General features: G+C 44.5%; 1 protein-coding gene across 4 annotated transcripts in view; it reads left to right on the forward strand.

The window, feature by feature from the left end:
- ATP8A1 (ATPase phospholipid transporting 8A1) overlaps positions 1-15,612 on the forward strand; it is a 225,650-nt gene that overhangs the window by 197,346 nt on the left and 12,692 nt on the right. For all 4 annotated transcript variants that reach the window (XM_084797285.1, XM_084797286.1, XM_084797287.1 and 1 more), the window contains 3 exons: positions 1-108; positions 14,100-14,188; positions 14,794-14,886. In XM_084797285.1, the coding sequence (XP_084653411.1) occupies positions 1-108; positions 14,100-14,188; positions 14,794-14,886 (290 nt within the window). The remainder of the gene's footprint in view (positions 109-14,099; positions 14,189-14,793; positions 14,887-15,612) is intronic.

The following is a 15,612-nucleotide window of genomic DNA, read 5'->3' on the forward strand; positions in this document are numbered from 1 at the left end:
TTTAGCCACATTGCCATCTGGGGCAGCATCGCACTGTGGGTGGTGTTCTTCGGCGTCTACTCATCCCTGTGGCCCGCGGTTCCCATGGCCCCTGACATGTCTGGAGAGGTAATGCGCATGCGCGCTGTGGAATCACGACCCAGCGGAACCGTAGAGATGGGTATACGTTAGCCTTTGTCCTGCCCAGCATGACTTTCCACGTTGTGGGTCTCCACTCAGCTAACACTTGGCCACCCTCAAATGCCACAGGCGGGAGAGATAAATCTCCAACCAGTATTTTAAACTTCAACATTTAACTTAAATCTGACTTAGCCTTTCATAAACATAACTGCAACAATAAAATATGGCTGTAGGGAACTTGAATCTTGTCACAGATGCCCGTATAGGAGAGGCCACTTTAAAAACTAGACCATAAATCTACAAATGCATCTAGGATAAGAGGCTTAAGGAAACGGTACAGCTCCTTCTACGGGACAATCTGTCATTCCTTCTGTTGTCTCTCATTCCAAAAGAAGTCAGCCATCACTAGATTAAATGCACTTTTCAAGTTGTCTTAATGACATCAGTTTGACTTTTCATTTTGAAGGAATTGAGGCACATGGCATCCTGGCCTTCTCTTACTCTGTTTTCAGTCCTGTCTTTCAGTTTCTTGTTACACTGGGAGGAACTGAGTTATTAGGTGTTCATGGGGGAGTGTCAAAAGACCCCCCCCATCCTTCAGAAGAGGGTCCAGCAGTAGGAAGGTTTATGATTTCAATTGCAGGAAATTTGACATAAAATGTATAAAAGAAAATGTGGAAAACATTTCGGGATTTCCTGTGACCGCACAGTAACTTGCAAATCAAGGTAATGTGAGCCCTGTTGCGGGCTGTTGTTTCGCCGTGTTCGCAGGAACCCTCCCCGGTGGTTTGCAAGTATTCCCTGCCTGTAAGTTGGCCTGAGTACCCTTCACTTTTGACAGTCTGGTTTATAGATCATTTTCATGAAATTTGATCTGACAGCACCCTGCTTTTCATAAATTAACAGAATACAGACACTTTTTTAAAAAAATTGTGGTTAGATGTATTAGAGAGAGAGAGAGAGAGAGAGAGAGAGAGATATTATGTACTATTACAGGAAAACCAGATGCGCCTGCTCTTCCCTCAAAAAAAAACAAAAAACAAAAAAAAAGTGAAGGCATCATTTGAAACGTGCACTGTGAAGCCTAGAAATTTTCTGCAGCATGTGTTTTAAAGAGAGCAGAGAGAAAGCTGCGAGTGCACCTCCTCTTTGCCTTGGTTTCCAAGTCCCTTTTCCGGAAGAGAAAGATGTTCCACACATGTGACAATGTGCATCTCCATACTCTGCTGCTGTGTGGGAAACCCAGTTCTGCTGTGTCCCTGTGTTGTGATGTCCGCCTGGACCCGTTTTCCCTGAGGTCAGTTCTAACTGAACCTCTTTCGCTGCTGATTAAGTCAGCTTCATCCACCTTATTCCGTCTTGTTTATTTTATCTTCAAAATGAATCCCACAGAAGATTCTCAGACACCCCGCCTCTGCGCCCCGATCACTTAAGCAACTGTGGCTCATGAGTCTGATGACAAGTACTGAGTTTCTGACCACCTACTTCTAGGACAAGTGTAAAGTATGGTTGGCTTTTAGCCAACCAAATATAATTCTGCGCCTGCCTGTAGAATTCCTGGTATTGCCCAGAACACAGAACTTAATATCGTCTCTTGAGATGCACAGTAGAGCTCTGTTTAATTCAAAGTGAGATGAGTGTCAGTAACTCCGTCACTTGGACAGTGGGGACGGCTAGTGGGAGTTCTGCTTCTTCCTGCTGTATGACTACTGCAACTTTGGGTAAAATGTCCACGTAGCTAGAGCTTCATTGAAGATAGGGACTGAATTAGTTCAGCTGTAGGCTTTGCTAGCTTGTCCAAAACATGTCAGTTGCACTTATCCAAGGAAAAGATTGATTCTTTAACATTATGTTGCACTTCCGTGCCTGTCACATAGTTTGATGTGTGTGTGTGTGCGTGTGTACAGGAGTGTATGTGTGTTCAAAGGAAGCTTATCTCCAGCTAAGGGTTTCCCAGAAATGCCATTCGTGTTGTCAAACATAGGTGGTGCCCGTCTGTTTCTTGAGCAGTGGGGTCATGAGAGCCCATGTGCTCAGTTTGTAACATTTCATGATAAGTACAGTAAAACTCAAATCATTTCAGAAGGAAGTGATTTCTCAGGTGCATGGAAATTTTACAAATTCTATGTTTTAATTGAGACTACAGACAACACACACACATATGTTCATTTTGTGCCAGTGTAAAAGTTGCCTGATCATCTTATATTTTGTTTATTTATTTATTTATTCATAACAAAGCCCTTGCAGCATATATACGGCAGTACGTTGTTGTAGGTAGCTGCAGTCAACACTGGCTGGCTTGACACGTGCTGTACAGGACACATAGTGAAACTCCACCCAGGACAAACCTAGAATGTAGGGCTGTTTCACAGGACCCCTGACAGTGGGTAACAACTTTCTGTCACCACCAGTAGCAGGGTTACCAGGATCTGGCTCAGAGAGGCGTCTACATGCCCTTCAGTCTCAGTCTTTCCTCCTCAACAGCACCTCCTTCCGAGACTAAATTATATACATAGGTATGTTTTCAGTTGCCAAAAAGTTTAATATAGGCAGCCTCTAAGGTGACAGAACAGAAAACGGCATAGGCAGGCTTTGAAGGCTGAGGCACCCTGTGACCTTAAAGAGGCAGTGGCTGAAGACAGGAGCTACTCCAAAAGGCAGCCAAGATCCGGGAAGTGCCATAACACTAGTCACCCCAGTGCTGTTAAACACTAGCTTTCCCTCACGTACCTCTCCAAGACTCACACAATCAGTGAGTGTGAAAATGGCTACTGGGATTCTGTGTGTCAGCCACTGTTCTAGGCACTGGATTCAGGAAGGACAGAAGCCACGCTCTCATGCCGCTGGCTTCTCTAGCAGAAGGAGGAAGACAATAGGTAAACAAGTGGGTGCCCACAGACAGAGAAGTGCAGCAGGTAGGGCACCACCAGCCAGAACTCCCATGGAACCTGGAGGCTTCTGCTCACAGTCAGACAAAAAGCCATTGGAAGAGCCTGGAGTTCTAACCACATGGCCCCAGCACCCGTCTCTCTTCGGCTCCTCTACTGAAACCTTCACCTTCACCACAGCGGCAGCAACAGCCAGTAAAGTGCCTGCCAAGCATAAGAACCCAAGTTCAGTCCCCGAACCCAAGGGGTTTCTGGTTGGTTGGTTGCTTTTTTGCTTGCTTGCTTACTTGCCTGCTTGCTTGTCTGCTTAGGTTTTTAAAAGCCAGGTGTGGTGTGATGTAATTCCATGTTTATAAACCCAACACTGGATGAGCTCCAGGCCAAAGAGAGATCCTGTCTCAAAAGCCAAGGTAGACACTGCCAAAGAAATAACACCTAAGCTTATTTCTCTCACACACAAATTATCTCTCAGATATACACACCTAGGCACATGTACATAATAACATACACATTTACACACACACACATATGAAGTCCAATCTTCATATCCTAGCCTTTGACCTATTTTAATAACAAATTAGCTATTAGTGATAGCTAATAATCTCATTTTTTTTTTTAAGAAAAGCCAGGAAATGCCTTGTCATATGGTCAGACACTGTGTGGTTGTCACTGATGTAGCAGGGCCCCATGTCCCACATACACTTAGAAACCCTCATTGGTGTTCACTTAGCGAGGAACCACAGCAGCGCTCTGAGATGGGTCCTAGCACACACCTCACAGTCAGAGTGTCCCAGTCATCTGCTGGGGTCCTAAGAATCGGAGCTGCACTGGGAACCTGGCCTCTTCCTGCTACCATAACCACCGCATCCCCAGTCACCTGTTCCATTTGAATATCTTCGCTCCCTTTCCCCCAGCTCCGTGAAGTCTCATCCCTCAGCCTCATTGGCTGTCGGGCCTTAACCTTCACTTTAGTGCCTGTGCCATAGACCAAAGCCTTTATATTTATTTCTGCGTCCCGGGTGCAGTGGCCAGCGATGTCTGCAGGCGGCTGGCCTTGGCTGCCGTTGTCGGTGCCTACAGGGTTGTTTTATCCAGGCGCCCACAGCTTCTTCTCCTGTGGACCTGTCAGAAGGACCGTCCCCACAAGTCAGGTGCCTACAGCGTTGTATTATCCAGGCGCCCACAGCTGCTTCTCCTGTGGACCTGTCAGAAGGACCGTCCCCACAAGTCAGGTGCCTACAGCGTTGTATTATCCAGGCGCCCACAGCTGCTTCTCCTGTGGACCTGTCAGAAGGACCGTCCCCACAAGTCAGGTGCCTACAGGGTTGTATTATCCAGGCGCCCACAGCTGCTTCTCCTGTGGACCTGTCAGAAGGACCGTCCCCACAAGTCAGGTGCCTACAGGGTTGTTTTATCCAGGCGCCCACAGCTGCTTCTCCTGTGGACCTGTCAGAAGGACCGTCCCCACAAGTCAGGTGCCTACAGCGTTGTATTATCCAGGCGCCCACAGCTGCTTCTCCTGTGGACCTGTCAGAAGGACCGTCCCCACAAGTCAGGGCAGAGCTAGCTCTTCGCTGCCTCCAGGTTGGTGGTTCTGCGCTGGTGGGAAGGGCGCTCCCACGTGAAAACATTCCTTCGTGGCTTTGCGCCGTGTCTCCAACACACGCATTCTGTGTCCCTCCCCACAAGGATGACCAAATGATAGTGACTAACGAATAGCTCGGTGCCCCACGCTACTGAAATACCTTTTTTTTAAAAGAGTGATGACACTGGTGGGAAAAGCGGGTTCTGTGAAGTTAGACAACAGGAGGAAAGTTTTTTATTTGATTAAATTTATTCATTTATTCATTTTATATCCCTATCACAGCCCGCTCCCTCCTCTCCTCTAGGTCCCACCCCCTCCCCCTCCCCCCCTTAGAAAAGATCATCCTGAATGAGTTAACCCAGACCCCAAAAGGCACACATGGTATGTACTCACCCATAAGTGGATATTAGCCAATAGCACAGGATAACCATACTATAATCTACAGACCCAAAGAAACTGGGGAAGTTTTTAAAAAATAAAGAAAAAAAAAAAAACAGTGTGACAAGCTTGGCTGCAAGTTTAAATATGCTGCTGTTTTCCTCTCCTCTCACAAATATGGTTGTGATTTAAGAAGGTGACTTTTTTTTTTCAGAACTGGCTTATATTTTTTTCACACCAGTACAACAGTTTATGGGTTGAGGCAGGCCCTGGGGGAAAGCGCTGTGCCGTATAAACATGGACCAGCCTGCTTTCCAGCCTTGTCTAGATAATGGCCCTGGGTATTTTTTGGAATTTCCAGAAGAAAAAAATTTTCCCCGTCAAAATGAATAGTAAACCAGACTTTAAAAAAAAAAAAGAAAAAAGAAATAGAAAAGCAGCTATATCAAACTCTATCAAGGGTCATTTCACATTGGGGTTAATACCAGAAGCTGGCCTGGGGAAAAAAAAAAACTTTTAAATTTATTATGGCTTTGCAGACACACACTGTAAAGTGCCCCCACCCCCAGCGCCATCTGTTTCTGCTCTTCCTGGCCTCGGGGATCTATAAAACTACTGAAGGAAATTGAAGTTAAGGAAAGAGCATGTGTTTTACAGAATTTCAGATCTCTTGATTGAGGTTTGTAAAGTCCGTCTGAGAAACAGTAAAAACTTTTGTTGGGCCCTTAGGTGTCACCCCCTAGGAAAGACGTACATGAACTGCAGCACTGATAAGATTTTCCTAAACTCTGCTGTTGCCTATTCCCAACATCATAAATCACACTTCATATGAGGAATTTCCTGCTTAAAATAGCCCTTATCCACCTATCAGCTCTTAATTACTAGACAGCAATATAATAACTTACTGAGTGTAAGGCTAGGACTCCTAGGGAGAGGCAGGGTTTTTAATCTGAGATTTACTATGTTAAGCCAAGTACTCGGGAGGGAACCACTCACCTAAACTCCATCAGATGTCTGTCGGTGAGCTGAGACCAGTAGCTGTCACATCCAGGAAACCATGCCACTGGTCATAGCGCCCCTGTCCCTGACAGGAAGTGAGACAACTGGTGGGCTGCCACTCGGAAGCCCTTCCTGTTAAGAGAGGCGTGTTGCTGGGTGCGGTGGCGTAAGCCTGTGATCCCAGCATTTGGGAGGCAGAGGCAGGCGGATCGCTGTGAGTTCAAGGCCAGCCTGGTCTACAAAGTAAGTCCAGGACAGCCAAGGCTACACAGAGAAACCCTGTCTCAAAAAACAAAACAAAACAGAACAAAAGAGAGAGACATGTCTAGGAATACAGAAGAGACGTGAGCACGGCAAACACGGTCCCGACTCAGGACCTCCGCACATGCTTTAAAGTCAGCATTCGCCTTAGGTCCGTGAAGAGATGTGGCCTTGCTTTTCATAACTACAGCATCTTTTCCTCAAATGCCGAGCAAGTGTCTAACTCATCGCAGGCTCTGTCTTAAAGAAGCAGAGAACAGAACCGCCCGTAGGTGGTCTCCTTGCTTTTCCATCATAACTGTGAGCCAGATGTGGTCCACCAGATAACGGAGCAAGAGCAGAGGTGCGGCGTGCAGCAGAGTTCAGGTACTCTGTAGAGAAGTTTTCTCTGCATCCTTTTCTTCCATAAAGGGGTCAGGGGTGGGGCTTAGTGCATCAGTTATGTCTCGGAGTGATGAGTTAGTGACCGTCATTTTACAGAGCAGAAGGTCATGGGACAGAGTAGCAGGACAGGGTAGACCAGATGCTCAGGGTATTTTTGGAGCTGGGACAGTTAGGCTGGAATTTAGGTGCCTGTCTTACGAAAAAGAACATCTCGGGATGAAGGAAGAGCAGGCAGGTCTGGTCTGTGGCCTTTCTGTTTAGAAAGTAAGAATATTGAGCATTGAGGTAAGGTCCCCTTTCTTACACAGCTTACCCACTAACAGTGTTCAATCTGTGTTTCTCATAATAAAATTATTTTCGTTACTAACTCTGTCCTTGTTTTATGTTGTTTCTATGTTTTAAAATAGCACAATAAGGAAAAATTTTTAAAAAAAACAATTGTGTTCCTAATTATTTTTTACTATTCTGGGAGCTGCAGCCCTAGAAAGTGGCATCTCAGAGGCACACAGTTCTCAGGGTTCTCTATTCCATGCAGGAAGACCACTCTTACGTGGCACTTTGTGCTCTTTTGTGGCACTTTGGGCTCTTTCGTGGCACTTTGTGCTCTTACGTGGCACTTTTGTGCTCCTTTGTGGCACTTTCGGTGTGCATGGCTTCGCTGTTTGGATAACACTAACTCCCGACTGATCTGGTCCCAGCTTGCACCTCCATTCTCCTCTGAACGTCTTCCTCACTGGCTTATTTTCACATTGCCTGTTCTGTGAGACAGTGGAGGTGTGAGACCTTCCTGCGCAGCACTCCAGCTTCCGCCCTGGGAACCTTAACCCTTTTCCAGCCTTTCCACCACCTCCAGATTGTCCACAGAAGAGGAGTGGAAGTGCTGTGTGTTATTGTCTACTTCGCATATTTTCTAAGACCTTTGTCTGTTTGTCCTTTTTGTCTGTATGTCTCTTTGTTTGCTTCTGGTTACCCTAGCAGCAAAGAGCTGGTTTTTTGTTTTGTTTTCTTTTGTTTTGTTTTCTTTTGGTTTTTTTGCCCCCTCTGAGTCATCAAGACCTGCTGGAAATAATTGCAAACATATTGGGGTTTATCCAAAACATCCTTCTCCTTATTTTCTGGATGTTCTGCCCTGTCTATTTTTATGGAGAAAGTAATAATTCACCTTACACAAGAGCCCAATTCAGCTCAGCTCCGGCAGGATTTATGGAGTGCCTGTGGGCCAGGTCCTACACTGGCCATCAGTAGATCCAAAGCTCACAAACAGGTATGCTCCAGTATGCATGGAGTAAATGGACAGAGGACCCCATGCAAGCTGCTGACAGTGTGAGCAGCGGAGGCAGTGCCTGGCCCTGCTGTTGTTGTAGAAGGCATCGTAGCTCTGTTCCACTGTCACCTTCATTGTCCAGAGGCTCCCCAGGACAGGGAGAGAAATGAGATCCCAAGGGAAAGAACCTCTCACAGTGTGCTGTTAAGGCAGAAGATCTGGTGAAGCTCAAAAGGCAGCTAGGGATGAACCAGACCACCACAGAAGCTACTAGAATGTCATTAGCATCACTTCTTCAAACCACAGCAGGTAGCTCTGCCAGTGGGTTACACAGTATTCCAGAGAGTACCAGAAGCCACAGAAAACAGATTTGGATCAGAGGAAGTGAGAAATAAATGTTAGTAGTTCCTAAGTCATGGAAAACCTGTTTTATGTATCCTGTAATATAATCGCAGGTTTGAGAGCGTTCGGAAGACGGTTCGTGGCGGTAGGTGCCAGATGATAGAGCGGGCATATTTTTTTCTACCTTTAGATTTTTCTCCGAAGGGAAGTCTCAGCCAGACTCCATGAGTCAGCCGAGTCTCGGTGAATTTCACATCTCTAAGTGGAAGTTTGTGAGAGCTTGGCATTCCTTTTTGATTAAAGTGCTGAGTGGCAGACCCTCCACTCAGTGCCATCCTCCGAGGCTCGCGAACCACCGTGGTATTCTGCAGGCTGTAACCACAAAGGTACCTTAGAGGGTCTGCAAGTTCAAAGCAGAGCTCTTGGGTGTCCAATGGCTGCTGACTGTGGGGCCTACTATGTTCCCAGCATCTGAGGCAGACACACTAAAAAAGGACACATTAGCATTCTGTGTATACAGAATTGATGTTAATACTATAAATATATATATATATATATATATATATATATATATATATATACACACACACACACACACACATGGATGTTAAGGTTATTAATGCTTCCAAGGTAGCAAAGTATAGTTTCTTTTCTTAGGTTCGATGGCCCAGATCATTCCAGCCACTGAGGTTGAGTGGCTGAGAAAGGAATCTCCAGCAGGAAAAAAACCCTGGGTGGGATGGATTGAAATTGGAATATGGCCACACATAGAACACTTCTTCCAAAGAAATATGCAGCTGCTACTGTGGACAGAAAAGGGAGAAGCCACATAGAAGAACCGAGAGGTTCCCTATGAACAGACCTAGGAAATACCTGCAATTTAAAGGCTGCTGCTGCAATAGCTGTAGAGGAGCCGGGGGGGGGGGGGGGGCAGGTGGGGGAGAGGTGGGTTGTTGTGGTTTTAATGATTATTTCATGAGACTGGTGCTTCCTGAGGAGTTTAGCAGACGCATGGGGAGGCAAGGAGAGGGAAAGTTCGCTCACATCATACAACTTAAAAAGAGGGAGATGAGGGCTGAGGGTTTGACTTTGCCCCTTGCAGTACTATCCCCTCCGAGTGTACCGATGTTGCCCTTTGGTGTCCTCCCAGACACTGAAGGTAAGTCCTTATTGCTGAGGAATTCGTGCACTTTGGACACAGGAGGGCCCAAGCTGGATGAGACCTGATAGCCTCCTCTTCCTCCCTGCGAGCTAGCTTTCCTCAGCCAGAAGGTGCTACACAAACTGCCAAGGGAGGAAAGCAGCCAGGATCCTACCTAGGAATGACAGAGACCAGCTTGGCTAGATGCCCCTAAAGGTACAACAGTCCCGTTTAACCCTTTTCTCTACTGAAGACCTCACTACAGGGATGTTAAAGAGCAGCCCCCTCACAGGGACATGCATCTACTCAACCAGCTGCAGGTTGTCAACTGTTGCTGGCAGCAGCAAATACCCGGATTCCATAACCTTGGGAAAGCTTTCTAAGGTTGGCCCGGTACACACCGCTAAGGACAAATTGCTCAGTGGGCTCTTTACTCTCTCGTTTCCATGCCTTGCTAAAGCTGCCAGGCACTTGTCTCTGAGAGACTGTGGTCACTTTGCCACACCGGGTCCCTGGGGCCTTGTGGAACTGGTGATCATAAGACGTATTCATGAGATGATAATCCATACAAAGAAGATGGGTGGAATTTGACACATAATACAGAAACTGAATTACTGAATTAGTGAGCTAACACGAGTGAGTGTTTCTGTCACCATCCTCTTCCTGAAGGACAATACATTCCAGGGGGAATATATGAATTATTACAAGTGTCACTTGTGCCACAGCTCTCTACACCTCACAACTGTGATGGTGCATTTTGTCTAATTTGATTTAATTTACTGTGTGTGTGTGTGTGTGCGCGCGCGCGCGCAACTGCAGAGAACGGCTGTCATTGCTGGTTGCTACAGCTTTTAAGAACACAAAGCCTGGTCTTGCCTCTCTGTCCACTCACAGGGAGATGTAGGGCTCTCTCTTTACGATCAGATATTAGCACAGAATGCATGCATTTGAGACTTAACCTCCAGCATAATCTAACGTTTCCCTCACTTCCCCTGAGCACGTGGAAATTCTGCATTTCTGTGAAACTATTCTTTCTGGAGATTGTGATTTCTCCCTCACTATTTTTAAATACAGCAGCCCTCATATAATGCCTTATCTAGACAATATCACTTCTTGGGTTTTGTCGTTTTGTTTTTGTTGGAGCTATAGTTTGAACCTAGTCCTCCCACACAGCACATGAGTGGTCTGTCCGCTGAGGAATAGTCCCTAGGCCTAGTTCTTGGAAGTTCTTAAATTGTCGCTAACATTAACTTGTAGCTCCTTTGGACTTATATTATTTTCTCTCTCTCTCTCTTTTTTTTTTGAGAGATTATTCTTTTTATTAACATTTTTTTCTTCCCTCCCTCCCATTTTCCCCTTATTCCCCTCCCCTATGACTGTTCCTGAGGGGGATTACCTCCCCCTGTATATGCTCATAGGGTATCAAGTCTCTTCTCGGTAACCTGCTGTCCTTCCTCTGAGTTTCCACCAGGTCTCCCCCTCCAGGGGACATGGTCAAATGTGAGGCACCAGAGTATGTGAGAAAGTAATATCCCACTCTCCACTCAAGTATGGAGACTGTTCTGACCATTGGCTAGATCTGGGTAGGGGTTTAAAGTTTACCGCCTGAAGGATCCAGAGGGTTCTAGAAACCTACAAGTAGGCAGATTTGGTCCCAGGGGTCCCGCTCAAATTATTTTCTCTTTTAAAAAGGGTGGGGGCCTCGATGAGACAAAAGAACAAAGAAATAGGAGGAAGGAAGCTACGTGGAATTTGGTGCCTGCCATGGGCACTGGTAGATCAATTCAAAGGTTGGGTAGCACCAGACCTGCTGCGGCTGGGATATGGGCCTCTCAAACATGCTTTTCTCCTGAGAGCCATCTGTGTGTTTTGGGACAGTAGGCACACCTTCCCAACCTTTCTAGTGGCAAAGTCAGAGCCAGACAAGAACTGTGCAGCCAAAGGTTTGCGGGCAGGCAGCAAACTTGAGTTCTCCCGTCTCTAAGGCTGAGCTTGGGCAAGCTCATTGTATAGAGGAACATCTGTCTAGTGTGGAAATGCCGAGTGCCCACAGCTGGTCAGAGAACAAGCCTTTAACTGCCCCTGCCTCGCCACTGGGCTAGCTGCACAAGAAGCTGATGTTTTCTCAAATCTTCTTCTGCAAGCTGATGTGAAAACGTGAGCGGTTTCCACTGCCTGGATTGTATTTTCCATTAGGGTGATCCTCGGTTAATTCTGAAGCCCTGGGGGTCCCACCTGGAGCCTGTGGCCTCCGTGGAGACAAGCAGTTACTTGTTCCCCACAGGCAGGCCTGCGATGTACCAACCTCGGGGAGGGGGGCGAGGGGGGGGAGGCTATGTGCACAGAACGCCTTCGCAAGCCCCTCTGGGACCCGCTTTTGTGGCAGATCCCACTTGGTTTCACAAGACCTGGAAGAGGATAAGGGACACTTGGCACTGCCCCCCAATCTCCCACGTTCAGGACCATTTGCAAAGTGCTCTCAGGAGGAGCCCCAGACCAACCCCTAACAGCCTCTCCCGTTAAGCACCATTGTCCGCACACGGCTTGCCTTTTCCCAGCTGACCTGTCTGCGAGTGGGGAGAAGTGAAAAGTTAGAGACCAACTGGCTTCCACAGAGGGAGGGGAGCTTTCTTGTACAGAAAAGGAAGGAAATACCTCTGTGGGATTGCATTTTTTTTTCCTTCTCTTCATCCAAAAAAAAAAAAAAATACAAAGAGACTCTGTCTTAAATGGGAGCGCCGGCTTTAAATCTTTTAGGTTTGGATTAACGCTGCAAAAGAAAAAAAAATCTGACAGGCTTTCAGATATGACTCAGAAAAAGTTTTTTTTTCCCTCTTTCAATTCATGTTGCTCATTTGTAAAGCCAAAGGCTAGTTGCTGAATAGTGGGCTGTAGTCGCCCCCTTCCTTATTAGCATGACAATGACCAGAATTAGCAGCCTGAGGGATCCAAGGTTTTCTTGTCAGCAGAGACGTTTAACTGGAGGTTAATACACGGTGGCCAAAGGCAAGAAGAAGTCTTTTTTTTTTCTCTTGCCCTCAACATTAAAATACATTAAAAGTAAGCCAGGGAAACACGTTTTCAGTTATATGACTTAGCGTCTCGTTTTACCCTTTTCCACAGAAAGAAAAAGATATGCCAGGGTTTTTGTTTTGTTTAGTTTTTTGTTGTTGTTGTTGTTTTTTAAATAGCTGTTACCTTACTAGAAAGCGTCCTTGAATGGAAACAAAGGCCCGTGAGTTGATAGGCATTTCCTATTACATAGTTACTGTTGGTTTTCACTATTGAGGGTGTCAGCAAACATGTCCCAGATCATGTTTTGCTTATTAAATAAAGTGACTTTTATGGGGATATTTTTCTTTTAACTTGTTGGTGTCTAGAATACGGACGCTGCTCTTCAGAACTCATCTGGCCGATTTTATTTTCTGTTTTTTTTTTAAACGATGGCATGTTTTTATTTTAAATGTGCAAAGATGTTCAGCCTCATATTGTCAAAACAAACAAACAAACACTTCGCACCCTTGAGTGGCAGTCTATATCAATAGCCCGTGTTTATGTAGGAGAAACTGGGAGTAGTTCCTGGTACTTCTTCCAGAGTCGGAATAAGGAGTTCAAGTCATAGTTTAAAATTAATTATCTTCCTATATGACGAGGGTTGATTGGCTAGGATTGTAATAATGACTGGACCTAGAATTAAATGCCAGATCCCTTTTCTGTTGAGTTCAAGTTTCAAACAACAATAACAACAACAAATCAACCCTTCTTGTGTGATTTGTAGCAGGATATAAGTGAGCAGGTGTTAGCTGACAACTTTGTATCGTAATTATAACAGTGGATCTAGGGACTCAATAGGTACTGCAGCCTTGCCCTTGAAAAACAAATCAACTCGAAGAATTGAAACCAAAATATATATTTTACTGTACAAAAACGGTTCTTTTTAAACTCTGTGTACTTCTAACTCAACAACAATGGCATGTTATTTTAGTGACAAACAACTAATAGAACTTAATACTTTTTTTAAGTCATAGAACTATTTTTGTTTATAGTCTAACAGGCTCTGATACATAATTTAAGATTTAATACAATGGAATAATTAAAGTTAACTTTATTTGAGTTTCACATACTAGATGTTTGGTTTGACTTTAACAATAATAGATGTACACTGATAAAAATTTACGTGAATCATAGAACCAAAATTAAAATTATGTCTACCCAGTTGCCCAAAATAATCAAGGTGTTACTTTCATGGATAGCTTAGTTTGATTGCATCATAGTCATAATGCATCTGGATGATTTGTAATGACCTGAAATGTGATAAGTATAAAGTTTATCGTCATGTGCCATAATTGTTAAATTTTGTTTCTCAATGTAAATTATTTTATGCCTTTTGATTTCATTTAAATCCAAAGTAAATTTTATTTCCTCAGAAAGACTGATAATGATGCCCTCATTACAAAAGGCCAAAATTTACACTCCATGTCACTGAGAACAATAATTGTTTTAAAATCCATATGTTTATATGTAAAAAGATTTTGATGCCTGTTTGAAACTTCTCTATCAGCTCCTTGAGAAGAAAAGGGTGCGTAAAAGCAGGACGCGGTTTGGGTTCAGGATATTGTCTTCCCCCTCGTAGAGCGGTACCTAGGCTATCTCAGTTAAGTTGCGTGAGGAGGCTGAGTGTGAGTGCTGTGTCTGCCGCTCTGCAGAGGTGTCAGCTGTTTGTGCTGCTGTCCACAGGCCGCCATGCTGTTCAGCTCCGGAGTCTTCTGGGTGGGCTTGCTCTCCATCCCCGTGGCGTCCTTACTCCTGGATGTGCTGTACAAAGTGTGAGTATGTGGCGTTGGGCTAAATACACGAAAGCAGACGTGCGTGTCACCCCGTGGGCTTCTGTAGTTCTTAAACATCTGAAATTCACAAAATAGGAACCAGTGACATTTATTATTTTTAAAGAAGAAAGGTGTGATCCAAGAATTAAAAAAAGACTAGAGAAAATCACATCAGAAAATATATGTTCTTTAGAGATCATATGCAAGACATCAAAATAGAAAGGAAGATTTTTCTTTTTAAACCCCCAAACATGTTTTTTTTTAGGCTATGAGAAGAAATCCCTTGCTTCCCTGGTTCTAAACATATATAAAATATAAAGCCAACAAAAACTTTACAGTTTTTCTTAATAGTCATGTTTTTAAATGATGTGTTATCCTACAATATAGTTATTAAAGTTAATGATGTATTTACTTAGTAACTAGTTTCTCATTATAAATCTCAATTGTTTTGTTAAGATTATTATCCCTACACAATAAATAGAAATGCCCTAGCTTTTTAGATTTGTGCAAGCTCTGCTTGTCTCTGGTTACGGCTGTGCGTGCCCACATGTCCGCGTCTGTAGCCCTCGCAGGAGGAGTCCCATGCAAACCCTTTCCTCCCGCAGCATCAAGAGGACGGCCTTTAAAACACTCGTGGATGAAGTTCAGGAGCTGGAGGCGAAATCTCAAGACCCGGGTGCAGTCGTGCTCGGGAAAAGGTACAAAGAAAATTGGATTTGTGCTTTCAAAAGAGAATTCTACATTTTGCTCTTACTAGTGGATGGGAAATGAGCTATAAAACTTACATTTTACCATCTCACTTGGCACTGGTGGGATTATCAACAGCTTTTGGACTCAGACCAGATCTGTCACTGCTAAATAGTGTGTTGTCTTAGACGACACAATGTAACTGTGCCTCGGGGGGTTTTTTTGTTTTTGTTTTTGTTTTTGTTTTCATTAATAAAATGGGACTCACGTGGCTATTTTAAAGCAGCTGTAAGGATTCAGTGAAATAATGGAGACAGAATGCCACAGTCCTTTAGTCACAGCGCTAGGGACCTGAGGCTGGAGGAGAAATCTGAGGCCACCTCAGTTACATAGAAAGACCTTGTCTCTAACGGCAAAATGAGGAATTGGACGCTATATTGTAAAATATGCACCATAGTGTCTTGTATAAAAATTGTATATTTTTTTTATTGTATAAAAATTTTTAGAGAAAATTTCTTATTTTGAAACAATATTAATAAGTTCTAACGGGATGTAATCAAAATCATGGTTTGACTTATTGACGAATTTCCCTGTTTGCGTTTTTTGCTCAGTGTGCTCTTAGGAAGCAGCCTAGCCACAGGGCCTCTAAAATGTGAATTCCACCTTCCAGGCTTTTTCCCTTACCACTACATCCTCCAAAAACACAAGGCTAGAAGGCAAATAAATCCACTAAATAT

The sequence above is a fragment of the Acomys minous genome (genome assembly GCF_964271855.1).
Source record: "Acomys minous genome assembly, chromosome: 10".
NCBI classification, from domain to species: domain Eukaryota; kingdom Metazoa; phylum Chordata; class Mammalia; order Rodentia; family Muridae; genus Acomys; species Acomys minous.